The sequence below is a fragment of the Terrapene carolina genome, unplaced genomic scaffold (genome assembly GCF_002925995.2).
Source record: "Terrapene carolina triunguis isolate 2854851 unplaced genomic scaffold, T_m_triunguis-2.0 Scaffold32, whole genome shotgun sequence".
In the NCBI taxonomy this organism is placed as follows: domain Eukaryota; kingdom Metazoa; phylum Chordata; order Testudines; family Emydidae; genus Terrapene; species Terrapene triunguis.
The window spans coordinates 2,020,442-2,035,215 of record NW_020664383.1 but is presented as its reverse complement, the minus strand read 5'-3'; the positions used below and the strand labels follow the sequence as shown (position 1 = coordinate 2,035,215).

Here is a 14,774-nt window from a genome sequence, read left to right as displayed (position 1 = left end):
TAAGCAATGTTAAAAATGAAATGGAACAGACACAAAATGTACAGAGTTTGCATAATTTGATGTGCTGACAGTGTTAATGTCTACCGTCAATTTTACATGCAAATATACTTATTTTAAATTTAGATAATTTCTGTTTGCTTCATACAGGTTAGAAAAAGAGTAAGGCCTGAAGGATTTTCAGTTATGAAAAACAATGTATGATAGGTATTTGTGTTTTAGTTCTATCAGTAGAACAATAACTGCAACTTCAGGTCAATTATTAATTGCAGCCCTGCATTATGTTTTACATATGAATTTTAAGCATCTCAGTAAGTATTCCAAAGGGATTTTTTCTTTAAAAATCTTCAAGATGAGAAAAAAGATCTAAAAGCACGTCTACACCTACTGCTTTCAAATTACACCTAATCGGGTGACAATCTCAAAGACGGAACTCAAAAATAACTCCAGTCAGGGGAAAAAGAAAATAATACTTAGGAATACTTACTGATTTGGAACAACAACATTAATGTGTCTTTCCAATAAGAAGTCTGACTAAGATGGTAACATGCAGCACACTGTGTATGGTAATAAGAAATTTATTGTCATGTATTTTCAGTCACAGTACATTTGAAACAATATGGGAATACTAGCTCAGTATATGCCTTCAATAAAAACTAAACTGATGTGATATATGAAGAGGATGACTTCCTAATTAATAGTAAGTAATGGTTCTGGCTATCAGTAGATAACACAGGATATCACAATTTAAAATCAGGTGTTTTTAAAGAGATATGAACATTCCCTTTACTAAATACAGTACATTATCTTTTCCACTAGAACAGTAGAGGGAGCTGCAGCTCTTAACTGCTTGCACAGATACCTGCCACTGTCCCTTTTTGAGTTACTATAATTGACTGTGTGTGACACAGAGGCAATAACATGAAAATAAGTACACTGAAATGCACTAGTGCCAGGTTTCCTCTTCCCAATAACCTTTCTCTGACTTATTTCATCATAATATTTAACCCTCCTGAGTGAGGTGTGGCAGAATTTCCCAAATTACTGCTAATGCATTTGGGATTAGCTTGTCACCCTGGGAATTCTCAATTCTCAGCATCAAAGAGCTGAGTATCTTTTTACACAGTCATTACCTAGTTCAAATGCAAATTTGAATCCCATATTAATTTTAATTTTTCAGCACTACTTAGGTTTAAGAATATATTTTAAAAAGAAACCTTTCAAGTTTATTATTAGGATTTTAGAACTCTAAGATATGAAATTCTACCATGTATTATTCCTTCACAAAAGAGGAAGCAAGAAGACAGATTTAACTATTTGCTTGTAGTATTGCAACATTGCTGTGAGAATCTTCCACTATTTTACTCCTAATGGTCCTGATCAAAAAGTCTACAGGAGTCAGTGGGAATCTTTCTGAAGGGGTTTTGGATCTGTCCCTGTTAGAAGACGTGTTCTCTCATTTGGATATCTTTGTATTCACAAGAGTCACAATGCACTGTTAAGGCAGGGTCTTTCTCCCGCCTACCTCAGTGTATTTTATTGCTAACTGTACAAAAACAGCAAACAAAATAAAGATCTAAGTAACTAAATCTAGTGGAGAATGTCCTCCTCTGAAAGTGAGTGAGACAGGGAAGGGGAGGAGCTGGCAGATCCTTTATAACCTTCAGCATAGTGGTTAAGGCATTCACATGGGATGTGAGACACCCAGATTCAATTTCTTCCTCTGCCTGATATGGAGAAGGGATTTGAACTTGGGTCTCACACCTCTGACATATGCCTGTGATGGGGCGTCTGACCCACACTGGCAGAAAAGGGGTTAAAAGCAGCCTCACGGAGGCTGCACAGGAGGTAGCCAATCACAGAAGGGCTTATAGGAACAGCCAATCAGGGCCAGGCTGGCCCATATAAGAAGGGCTGCAGAACAGAGCAGGATCAGTCACTCCCAAGAGCTTGAGAAGGGAGGAGGACTGACTGCCTTGTAGGTAGAGAGCAGCAAGCACCCTGGGCAGAGCAGTGCTGCAGGCAGAGATCCAGGGAGCTAAAGGCGGCTCCTGGCAGGCTGCAGGGATCTGCAGACTGAGGCCCTGATGCAACGGCAAAGCGGCTGCAGTTTCCCACTGAAGGGGGAGAACATAGAGTGTGGCACAGCCGGAGGGCAGTGTCACTGAAGAGGACGCTGCGGTCCTAGGAGTGATGTGGATCCAGGAACAGAGGTGACAGCGGGTGAGACACCACCAGAAGAGGGCACAGAGCTAATTCCCAAGACTGCCAGCAGGAGGTGCCGCTGTGGTGAGCTGCACCCCGTCACAGTGCCCTAATCACTGGGCTAGAGAGCCAGTCAGTCTCACTCTGGCTCAATGAATATTTAATTATTTATAGACAGTGCAACAGCTCCCATAGGAGAGTTTGAAAGAGACCCACACTACACTGTCTCATAGCCCAGTGGTAGGGGCGTGCACTGGAGAGGTAAGAGACCTGGAAACGGAAACCAGGTCTACCATATGCTGGCTGACTGCGGTAACCACTGGGCTAAAGTTTACAAGGGGGCCGCTGCCGCTGCTGCCTCTCCCTGCTGCTCAATTTCTTGCAAAAATGGCTTAGATGACCAACCCTGGGAGTGGAGACAGTTGCTGAACTCCGGTTTGGAGGGAGGCACCCTTTAAGGAAGAGGTTAGGCCACACCCCTTTCCTCAGCATTTCCTATTAGCTAGCCTAGATGACTCCCAGCTCAGCATGATGACTTCTGTGACTCCCATTCCCAGGTTCCTTACTCCCTTCATGAGCCATATGGGGAGCCTCAGTCCTAACTTAGGGGTGTGAATGCCCCTAGGTGCTGAGTGTTGCAGTGCCTAAGACCCTTTGACTCTAGCCTTGAGTGCCTGAGGGAACAAGGCAAGGTCTTGAGTCCAGCTCAAGTGGTATTATTGGGCTGATGTTCCAGGATTGCACTGCAATCTGAACCCACTCCCTGGGTGGATTTCAAGGTTCTAGGCACACTTTTGGCACAGTCCTGGCGAAGAGTGCTGCTATGACTTAGCTGAACGCCTTTGCTTCTGCTTGGGTACTGACAGAACTGTACATGAAAACCTCTTTGTTATTTAATTATAGTTTCTGGTCGCCACAAAATCTCAGATAACCAGGATGGGATAGGAAATCTGGGGCCTGAGGCCTTATGTTTTCATTCCCCACCTCCATTGCCACGTTTCCTCTCCCTGACCTGTTTGCAAGCCTCATGTTATTACAGCATCTTAGTTAGGGTTGCAGAGACGAGGTGGGTGAGGTAATATATTTCTCTCACCAACTAAAGTTGGTCCAATAAGACAAACTTTCGAGCTTGCACAGAACTTTTCTTCAGGTCTGGAAAAGGTACTTACAGGGTACGCCTACACTGTAATTAAATACCCATGACTGGCCGTGTCAGCTGTCTTGGGCTCATTGGGCTGCTTAATTGTGGTGTAGATGTTCGGGCTCTGGCTGCTGCCCGAGATCTGGGACTCTCCCACCTCGCAGGGTCCTAGAGCCCAGGCGCCAGCCTGAGCCCAAATGTTTACACCACAAATAAATCGCCCCTTAGCTCTAGTGTCTACACCGCAATTAAATAGCCCCTTAGGCAGAGTCATCCGGCCTGGGCAGCCATGGGTTTTTACTTGCAGTGTAGACATAGCCAGAGTGTGGCAGCTAAACACAAGATTGAATTGATAGTTTAGCATCAGTGGTTAGAACACAGTTTAAGGAACCATTCGAAGGGGACCATTCACCATGAAGGGTCCCTTAGAGCAGTGTTTCTCAACATCCAGTCCTTGAGATCTCCCTGACACTGTTTAGGAAGGCAGCAAGCCAGTCTCTGGTATCAAAAAGGTTGAGAAACACTGCCTTAGACACCTTTCCCAGCCCTGATGAAGAGAGCTGTGTCACTTGAAAGCTTATCTCTCTCACCAATAGAAGTTGGTCTAGTAAAAGCTATTACTTCGCCCACCTTGTATCTCTTATATCTTGGGACAACACTGGGGGGGTTCCAGAAGTATTTTTACTCATGTCTAATGACGTTCCCAGTTCAATGTTTTCTTTCTTACTTTTTTTGATCGCTGGCATTGAGCATGCATGGTACAGGCATAAATGACCATACAGGTTGGTAACTGATGCACAAATGCGGTGTGCATTTTCCTCTCGTACTAGACTTACACTGGTGTAAGTTCACTGACTCCGATGGAATTACTCCCAATTTATACCCATCTAAGAGAGAGGAGAATCAGACCATGTGTGTGTGAAAATTATGTATAGATTTTTTTTCCAACCACCCAATTAAAAAAATGTGGGCCATAATGTCCCTGTAGGTAAGGACGTTATTAGCCACAGCGATTCAAAACAAACTTAAAGCTCTAGATGTTCACTCACCAATTTTTGATGATGCACTTCATATCCTGAATCATGTCGGAACTCTGCATCCATCTTTACTTCAGAGATCTCTTCGGTTTTAACATTGGTTAACCCAGAACCTGCATTAACCGCAATGAAATAATTTATTAAATCCACCACTTAAATAATTAGCTAGCAAAAGATGACAGCAAAAGGCAATGGTGTCACTCACATAAATGAAGTGTAATGTAATGTGAAAACTGAGCTGGAGAAGCAATGAAGTGTATCCAATTTTGCATTCCCACTGACAACGAGCCAGTAAACTTCTTCCTCTATGTTAGTGTTTCTCAATCCACTACAGCATGCACCAAAGAATCAAGTAGTGAGGAACTAAGGTAGTGGTCTCATGAAGTGCCTCACAGGATGGAACAGTTGAGACCAGGGCCGGCTCTAGCGTTTTTGCCACCCCAAGCAGGAGGGGGGAAAGAAAAAAAAAAAAGCCGCAATTGTGATCGGTGGCAGCCCTGCAGCGGAATTGCTGCCCAACGGCCGGATGTGCCGCCCCCCCGCTTCATTGACCGCCCTGGTTGAGACGCATTATGACAACATTAAGGAAAATTGACATTAAGGCTGAACTTTTCCTATTTAACTCCCACTGCTGTGAAAAAAATTGCATCTTACTTTGCTTTCTGTGCGTTTGTACCATATTTTAAGTGACATCCTGTGGCAAATAGTTGCACAGTCTGATCTAATGTTGAGTGGAAAAGTATTTATTTTTATCTGTTTTGAATTTGCCACCTTTCAATTTCATTGAATGTCCTCTTGTCCTTGTGTTATGAGACAAGAAGAACAGAAACTCCCAAACTACCTTCTTTAGACCATACAAATGATCCCATTTTAGGGATAATTTTGATCCCTCTTATAACACAACATTAAAAAAAAAATCCTCACTTTCAGGACACTCTTCTAGGCATTTAGATTGTTTTCTGGCATGTTTGAATTATTAAATTAACTACTTACTGATGTTAAAATGCTTAACATTTTTTAAAAAGGTATCTGCTGTTTAACAAGATCACATTACACCATTAAATTTAAAAAAGAGTGGATTTTGACATTTTCTCATTGCAAGAGGCAATTTTTAAGGGCAAGAATAGTAAAATGTTTAGGGAATTGCAATTTGAAAACTACACATCATGCTTTGGTCAAGGAAACTGAGGGAGGTTAAATAAATAAATAAAAAGGTGACAGAATATTTTCTTTCTAGCTCCAAACCAGACTAATACTAATTTTCCAAAGTGAAAGGAAACTCCTGGATCTGGTTAAGTGACATTCTCCTGCATGCCCCACAAAATACACACTTGGCTTAGAGGGAATGTGCACAGGGAATGTCCCTTTTCCAGAGGCAGTCACGGAACAGAATTTAAGTGTCTTGCCAAATGTAATATAAAAAGAAACAGTTAAGGACATTGTTACCCTTACACTGTCCACATAATAAACACATTCTTATCGAGCATAAAGAAATATAGGTTACATTACAAAACAACCGTAACTGATACAAAATAGATGCCGTCCTTTCATCAGCAAGTACAAAATAAAAAACAATACGAAACCTATTTCAAAAAGAAATACACTAAAACATTAGTGACAAATAGCTTCAGTGCCAGTTCACAAATTTAAAAGGAAAATTTATGCAGCAATTCTACATATTTTAATTTTAAAAATCTTACTGTTAACTGATAACATTTCCCATCTAACATTATCCCTTAACAGAAAATATTTTGATACCAGAAAGAGGATAGATAAAAATAAAACTTCCATGAGTGAAATTTCAGATGATTGTATTTTCATTAAATGTTTTTCTTTATACTTGATAAGAATAACATGTTTTCTTATTATATGTGCAACTGAAAACATGAAACTTAAAAGCAAGGCAAAACATGTTTAAGTATTTAGATTTATTAAATTAGGTGATATGTAACTACCTTGCTGTTTAGTGGTCTTAATTATTTTTTTTAAATGTATTTCTTTATGGTGTTTTGAAATATAATTTGCTCTATTATTTTAAAAGAAAAAAAATTGAAATTTTAAAATCTCATATTAAATTACTCAAGAGAGTAAAACAGCTGCTGTGGGGATTGTTCTTGTCTCAAAAAAATTAGCATATATGTTTATGAAAATATGTAAGGCCTTTAAAAAGAGAGAGACTGAATTCCGCTGGGTAACTACCCAGTTGTATATCATTTACTTCATAGTTTGTAATTGCTTCATCTACTGGCTAAACAGCTGTACAGGACTTGGTGGTTTTGGTTTGCAGGGGTAGACACCAATCTTCATTCCTGTGCGCCTCATTGGATGGGGTGCCCCTGAAACATCAGACTGAGCGTCGAGGGGGACTGATGACAGAGGTTCAGGACTCTGTTTCCCAGATTGTCTAGAGTCCAGGGCGGAGATAGAATTGGCTAGTAACACTACCAGAACCAGAGACAAAGGCTATGTCTACACTGCAGCTTATGCCGGCATAATTTATGTCGCTCAGAGGAGTGAATAAACCACCCCTCTGAGCGACCGAAGTTACGCCAGCATAAACTGTTGTGCGCATAGCGCTATGGTGGCGGGAGGCTTCTGCTGTTCAGGGAGGTGGGTTTTTTTTATTTTTTATTTTTTTTTAAATGCTGAAGAGAGTGTGTCTTCACCAGACATGATACAGCTGTGCTGCTGCAGCTCTGTACATACAGACATACCCAAAGGCTTTGATTTTACTCTGGTTGGTTGTGTTTAGAGTATAGCAGGAAGGACCCTTCTGACTCTCCACATTCCTACTCAAGGGAAGACAGTGTCCTTTTAGGATTTCTGGGAAACGGAGCAGTATATCTCAGCAGAGAGCAGAAATCCAGGAGGCTGAAGAGCCTCAGTCAGGCTACCTAGTAGGGTTGCCAACCCTCCAGGATTGTCCTGGAGTCTCCTGGACCTAAAGATTATGTTGTGTGATGAAACCTCCAGGAATACAGCCTACCAAAATTGGCAACCCTACCACCAAGCGCCAGCCTAACTGCACATTGAAATCCAGACCAGAGCAATGCAAGGATGATCTCCCCCTCCTTGGGGTGGACACTTTGTAAGAACCACTCTGCTCATTTATTTTGCTCTTTTGTTTTAAGCTGGCCTCTGACTTCAACCATCCAAACTCACTATTTGCCTAGGGAGGTGCTGGGAGGGAACACAGGGCGGTTTATACTGGCTCTATATTTGGGACCGGTAGAATTTATGTATTTTTGTTTTTTGTCTCTTATTATCCTGATCTCTTTTTCCATTGTCCCCTACCCTGCGTTCCCCAGTGAGTTTTCGTACTCTGGGAAATGATAGCTATTTCTTTTTGTGTGTGCTCTGACGGACACTCCTCTGTAACAGATTGTGTGTTATATATTTTTCCAAGGGAAAATCTGCAGAGAGGGAGCTATGACCTAGTGCTCTGAGCAAGTGACTGGGAGGCAGGTGACTGTAGCTCTTACTCCCCCACTGCAACTGATTTGCTGCTTGATCTTGGGCAAGGCATTTCAGCGGGCTGTGCCTCATTCTCCTCATCCGTAAAATGAGGGTGATGTACCGCTGTAAAGATGTATGAGATATCTCTGGCTGAAAACTGCTGTGTAACTGCATGGGATTCATTTTGCAGATACTCCTTAGGCGTTGATTAAGATCTACGTTTTGTTAACTCTTCTTACTCCATGCATTACTGCAGGGCTCTCTGTGAGAGAACCATAGTGAGCAAGCTCAAAGACGATTTTTAAAATCTCCCTGAAACTCAACATAAACTTTCATTTTAAAACTTGCTTTTAAATTAATGTAAAAAAAAAAATCAAACCCCCCAAATGCATCAAATTTGGCAGGTCTCTCTCTGGCATGTGTCGATGCAGTGGTCATGCAAATGCATTGTAAATCCTCATGGAAATTATTTTTTAAAATACCCCATGTGCATGCATAGAAATAACTAGTGTGTTATTTATAAACTAATGATTTGAAAATTTCCTATTTGGAAAAAAAAAACTGCAAATGATCTTTGGATTCAGAAGTATAAAAAGTGTCTGAAAATATATAGATGATCACAATTTCAGCCAACTTCAGGAAATAGATTTCTAAATTAAAAAAAAAACTTGCTATGCTCCCAACCCAAGAATGTATTTGCCAGGTTTCATCAGAGAACAAGTCTTATGGCCAAGTAAAAGTAACTCACTTTTTTTTTTTTTTTTTTTTTTATATGTAAAAAATTTTAAAATAAAAAACAGCTCCACATTGTGAGTCGTTGCTGTTGTATCCTTTTCTTTTTACTTTGGTTAAAAAAACTGAATTAATTTCACTAAAAGAAAAAAACGATTATTTATGGTACGAAAATCATCAATAATTCACTTGTGTACTGTCTGCCCACACCTCCTACCGAATGTCACAGATGTTTTAATAATACTGCAACATAAATGGTCTTTTAGGGAGTCTTTGCATAATATTGGCTAGTACTACCTAAGTCCGCTATATAACAGAAGCAAGGAGGACAGGAATTACTTGAATTTGCTACAGCTGTAGGGGGACAGGAGGAAAAGAGGAAATAGAAAAGGTTTTATGAGCACAGTCCCCACAAAATGATTAGATAAATATTTAAACAACAGCCTGACAGCTATGTTGGGAAAATCCTAAAAGGCCAAGTAATTTGAAAACCAGAGTTTTCACATTCAATAAGAATTTCATTACTACTTCAATAAGAGTAGGAAGAAGTGATGCCATAATATCTGTGCACCATGGCCCATAAAGACCCATTGTCAGATGGTGGTATCTGGATTTATCAAGGGTACCGACAAATAAGAACCTGACCTAATATGAAGGCATCACTAGCATTTTTATTTGTACTGAGCATTGGAAATTCTGTCAGCATTGAACAATAGGCTAGTTTTCTAATTTTGCCTTCTCTTTCCAAGACCAGGGCTGCCAAGTTAATATGGAGTTACTGAGATGTAATGGACTCATTTGTGTATTTTCATGGTGCTATTATCAATAAAAATTTACTGGGGCACAGGCACTAAGAATTCAGCTCTAAGAAATTAAACAATGCACAAGTGACCTCTGGAAAGAAAACATATTGTTAAAGCAGCACTTACAGTGCAGCTATCAGCTAAGAGGTGTTACTCTTTTCATTATAAATCCTTTCTATAAGAGGGGTTTTCAAAGCTTGGCAATACATTTTGTTCTGGGCTGTACTATACACCAGGGGTCAGCAACCTTTCAGAGGTGGTGTGCCGAGTCTTCATTTATTCACTCTGATTTAAGGTTTTGTGTGCCAGTAATACATTTTAACATTTCTAGGTCTCTTTCTATAAGTCTATAATATATAACTACACTATTGTTGTGTGTAAAGTAAATAAGGTTTTTAACTTGTTTAAGAAGCTTCATTTAAAATTAAATTAAAATGCAGAGCCCCCCGGACCGGTGGCCAGGACCCGGGCAGTGTGAGTGCCACTGAAAATCAGCTCGCGTGCCGCCATTGGCACATGTGCCATAGGTTGCCTACCCCTGCTATACTCTATAAAGTTCTCATTGTATGGAACAATTTTTTGTAAGGCAATGAATACTTAATTATTTATAAAATTAGAATTGAAAAGAAAATACAGCTCAAGGCTGACTGCTCAGCATATGAGGTTTTAGATACCTCCCTACCTTTTTTACCTTCCCACTGACCTCTTTATTCTCTTAGCTTACTTCCTTTTGGGGGGGGGGGAAAGAGAGAAGAGTGAACGTATTTAGGCACAATTCTACCTCTGTTCCATCTTTTGTGAATGACACATAGGAAGCAGAGTGTGCTGAAGCATTAGGCTTCATTTCAAAAGTCTGTCATGCAGATGCTGCATCTACATTAGGAAAAGTTGGTCACCTGCAACACCACTGGCTATAGGCAATCGCTCAGAGAAAACCCGTCCCCCACACTTTTTAAAAAATGTAAACTATGTTGGGGGTTTACAGAGACTGTTATACTCTAGGTTCAAGAGCAAGCCCTCTTTACATGACTGTTTCTGCTCTTGCTAGCAATAGTGGAGCTGCATAGGTGAATGATGCAATAGATTTTTCTGAGTGAAGGCTCTGGAGACTTGGTGTCATTTTCCTCAGAAGCCTCACCACTCTATGGACTGGACAACTCTTCACATTCTCTAACATTTTCTGATATGACTGCTCAGGGGAATGATAATTACTAGGCGACTAGACTCATATGAAATTGTTGCTACAGCTGATAAGACTGTGAGCAGCCGGGCTAAGAATGTACCTAGGCAGCATTATTTCTCATGGTGGGTCCTGATCTAGGTGTGATCTCAAGAAGATCCTATTGTTTGCACAGAAGAAAGGTGGTGGTTGTGAGAACTTCCTACTTGGCAATACATCAGCCATTTTTTTTAAATGTACATGTGGAGGCATTAAACATCTGTTTGTTTTTTTTAAAAGGTTCTGAGGACCCATGGGCAAGTCCGACAAGTTAGCTCATGGCAATATATTTGAGTCAAGATGTTCATTTGTTTCCAAGACCACAAGGAAAGCCTGATTATGGATGACAGACATCAATATTTTCACCCTGCAGAAACTGAAGAGTCAAGATGGTGACATGAGGACCCTTAAAGGGAAACCAGTTTGGAATCGCTACAATTTAAAAAAAATTGTTTAAAGTAGTGTCCGGTATTTCACTTGCCTTTGAGTCCCTCTGCTAATAAAACACACCCTCCTATTTTACAATGTTTTTCTCTCCTCTACTGATGTACGAAACAACAGCCAAAAGAACACTTGAAAACTGACCTTCTATACAAAAAATTCAGTGAAACCAACTATATACAAAGTAAAATATTGTTTCCTTCTTTCAGTTATAATAAATTGAGGTTTTACTTGTAATAAGTGGTTAAAAATTCAGAGAGAAGGGTAATTTTTAAGTTTACAGCATTCCTTTTGCATTTAATACTTTGAGTTTGATTAATTATCTACTTTAGTTGGAATTCTAGAAAGATATTATTCTATACTCTATTACCAGTGCTTGGACTAGTGTACATGCCCCGTAAATAGCTCTGAATGCTTCAGAAGCATTTTAAAATTACCTAAATTATAACTTCAATGTGTGACGGAAAATCAGGTGGGTATTTGTTGCTAGACATTCACACTTCGGGCAGACTGGCCGAAAGTCTCACTATGTTGTTTACACATTATTTGACCTGTCTTGATCAGGTTTTTAAGAATTCAGTGTCTCTACTGATAATCTGCAGTGGCTCCATTTACGATGACTCCTTTTGTTGCTGAGATCAGAGCCTAAGTGAATGTTATTTAATTAAAAACCTGGCAAATAAGGTTGTTGGAGCCTAATGAATAATTGTTTGGTTCATCCTAACATAAGATGGGCATTAGCAATGCCCTCAAGACTTCCTCATGTAAGTCAGCACAGAGACCTCTGAGTTCTGTGAAAGCGTTCTCTCTTACTTGTTGTGCAGAGACAGGGTGGTGAAGGATACTGTTTGTCTCTTATGTATATAGTATATAATGATATGTTGTACAAGGCATCTTGGAATGCTGTGAAGTCATATACTGTACTAGAAGCAGAGAGTAAGTCCTATCTAGCTAAGGATGCATAAACGTTTCCATCATAATCCTCCATTTTCAGTAATTACTTGTAGAAAGCTTTTCCTTATAGCCTAAAATGGTGTTTTTTTTTTTTAATTACAGCACCCATATGAGATAGGAAAGCATTACTGCTGTTTTACAGACAGGGAAGTGAGGCAAAGGATAAATTAAGTGACTCACCCAAGATCATACAGGAAACTTGTTGATGAACTGTGAAGTGATGTCAGGTCTCCTGAGTCCAAGTCAATACTCTACCTACTAGACCACCCTATTAACTTGGTCATTTCCTGACTTGAGCACTTACCCACAGAAACTTGACAGTTTTATTTAATGGAATCTGCTAATGTTTTAAAAAAGTTAATAGGCTAAAAATCCATTAGGTTTTTCTGAAGACAAAAAATATCTGGAAGCGTAGATGTTTAAGAAGCTTTTCCAGGGATATGCTATTTTCAGTCAGTGCAAAAATTAATACAAGGTAGCCACTTTCCCCATCTTCTTCTATCTGAACCAAAGAAGTTGGTTTATTCCTACAAACTCAGGGTGCAGGCACAAACATTAGTTCCAGCATTAGATTTAGAGTAATTGTGCTTATTTATTGATTAGATTGTCAGTTTGCACTTACATGGGATGGGGATATTCACAAGGGTAACATTCACTCTAGGGGACTATAAGAGAGCAGGGAACTGAGGCAAAGGGTAAGTGACTACAATAGGACCTCCCCAGCACTCAAACTCCATGTTAAAGGCATAAGTGTTGAAGAGGCTATTGCAGAATGCCCCATTTGCACTTAAGTGAACATCACCTAAAACTCAAGCAGCGAAGAGTTAAAGAAATACTCAGTGTAACTTATGAGCAGTAAAACCGCCCTCTCTCACTTTTGGAAATTTGAAGCTATAAAAAAAAAATCACCTTTCGAAGTATCACAGCCCCTCTCAGAAATCTAACATACAACCTTGGATAGATCATTAACTACACTGGCACCAGTACTCTTGGTACAATACCACTGCCAGCCAAAGGAATGTACAAGAAGAAAGTAAGAACCCCATTATCAAGGGTTTAATGATAGCTAGCACTTAATGAGATGAAGCCTGAATGTGGCAAACAGGAGCAAGAGTATATCTTCTCATGTCAGTACCCACCAGACTTTCTACCCCTCATTTATGAAAAATATTTAACAACGAACATGGGTCTCTTAGCAGCAGGCTTTTGGTTATGCATATGAAAATGCCAATCAACAAGATAACAAGCATAAATGAGTGAATAGGACATTATGCAGGAAAAAAAACGACGAGAAGAAAAATCCTTGTAAAGCAGACAGGTTACAAGGTTAGGATTAAAGTATGAGTATATTTTGTGGGTGAGGGAGAATGGAAATAAAATATTCATATGCAAAATGATGCATACAGTATGATATTTCTACCCCTCTTTAGGAAGATCTATATCCCAGAAGACAAAAACACTTTAGGTGCTATGCGGATGTTACACTTGTTTTTAAAAATATGTGATGTTGCAGTGCTGAAATTCTGATCCAAGAACTGACTGATCTAATATCACTGATGTGCTGGAGGGAAATCTAAATTCCGCCATGAAGGGAAGGTTGGAGCGATTGCTCTGCCTTCAATGGAGTCAGACCTGGAGAGAGACTACTACTAGAAAGGACTTCTTCCTGAGCTTGTAAAAATACTTCTGAAGAGCAACTTTGCCTTTGGAAATTGCATCAAGCGGCTGGTATTTAAAAAAATAAGTCCTGTCCCTGAACCGCCTAAAAAGTTTTAATGGCCCCATCAATTTCCAAACTGTGGAAGCTGAACTCTGCACTATTATTTTCAATTTACAAAACACCATCTATTTTTCAGGAACAAAGTATACACATACTTCCAAAGTAAGGGTTCTCTATATGTGCAGCGGTGCTGCTTCCCTCTTGTTTATAAAAAACAAAAACTACTTTTGCTACATGGGAAGAAAAAATGGACAGTTCCTCCAGTCTTCTCCCCTGTCCTTTTTGCAAGCACATCCTGATATAGAGAGAGTACTCAGAGGCTTCGGGGGAAGATTTGTGAGAGCCCCTTTTAAAATTCTGTCTGCAACTCCCCATCTATACTGGTTCATGACATGACACTACAGTTTAACAGGGGGGTAATAACAAAGAAAAGGATCATTTCAGCTCAAGCAGGTCACAGACATGCTGGGAAAAACATAGGTTAGATAAAAGCCATGCAAGTTATATACCTGGTCTTGTGGTCAGTCCTCTGTCTGCAGCTGGGCGGGCATCAACTGGCTCAACTGGGCATGTGCAAAAAAAATAAAAGCAAACAAAAAACCCAAAATGATAAGTCAACTGCTCTTTTGTTGGGATAGTGCAGGAGAGACATATGCCATAAACAAAGTTATAATAGCAGCAGCTGGAAAAGATTTGCCTTAAGTTAATCCTGGAAATAAAAGGAAGGAGATGGGAACAACTTCAATAGTGTCTTTTGTCACTGACATGTCCATCCAGCGCTTTATATTCTGGATACTGCTCAAATTAGAAACTATCAAGATCAAAGAATTTTACAGTCAGTAGGGTAAGGCTTTATACATTGTATGCTTAGAAACATCTTCCTGACTTTTGATTAGAATTGGGAACCGGAACCGGCATGAGTCCTTGCAGCAAGTTTTAATTATTGCTAATTTCTACATGTCCACTAAATCTTAGTTTATTCTTCCAGATTATTAACTTTTGAAGGCAACAATTACAGGCATTATATATATATATATATATATATATATATATATATATATATATATAT

The 14,774-nt window shown here is 39.7% G+C and overlaps 1 protein-coding gene across 4 annotated transcripts in view; it reads right to left on the bottom strand.

Moving 5' to 3' along the window:
* LOC112112234 (amyloid-beta A4 protein) overlaps positions 1-14,774 on the bottom strand; it is a 313,996-nt gene that overhangs the window by 10,429 nt on the left and 288,793 nt on the right. For 2 of the 4 annotated variants that reach the window (XM_024208073.3, XM_024208070.3), the window contains 2 exons: positions 14,215-14,268; positions 4,393-4,493 (listed from right to left, as the gene is read on the bottom strand). In XM_024208073.3, coding sequence (XP_024063841.1) covers positions 4,393-4,493; positions 14,215-14,268 — 155 coding nt within the window. The remainder of the gene's footprint in view (positions 1-4,392; positions 4,494-14,214; positions 14,269-14,774) is intronic. The other 2 variants (XM_024208071.3, XM_024208074.3) reach the window with 1 other exon arrangement.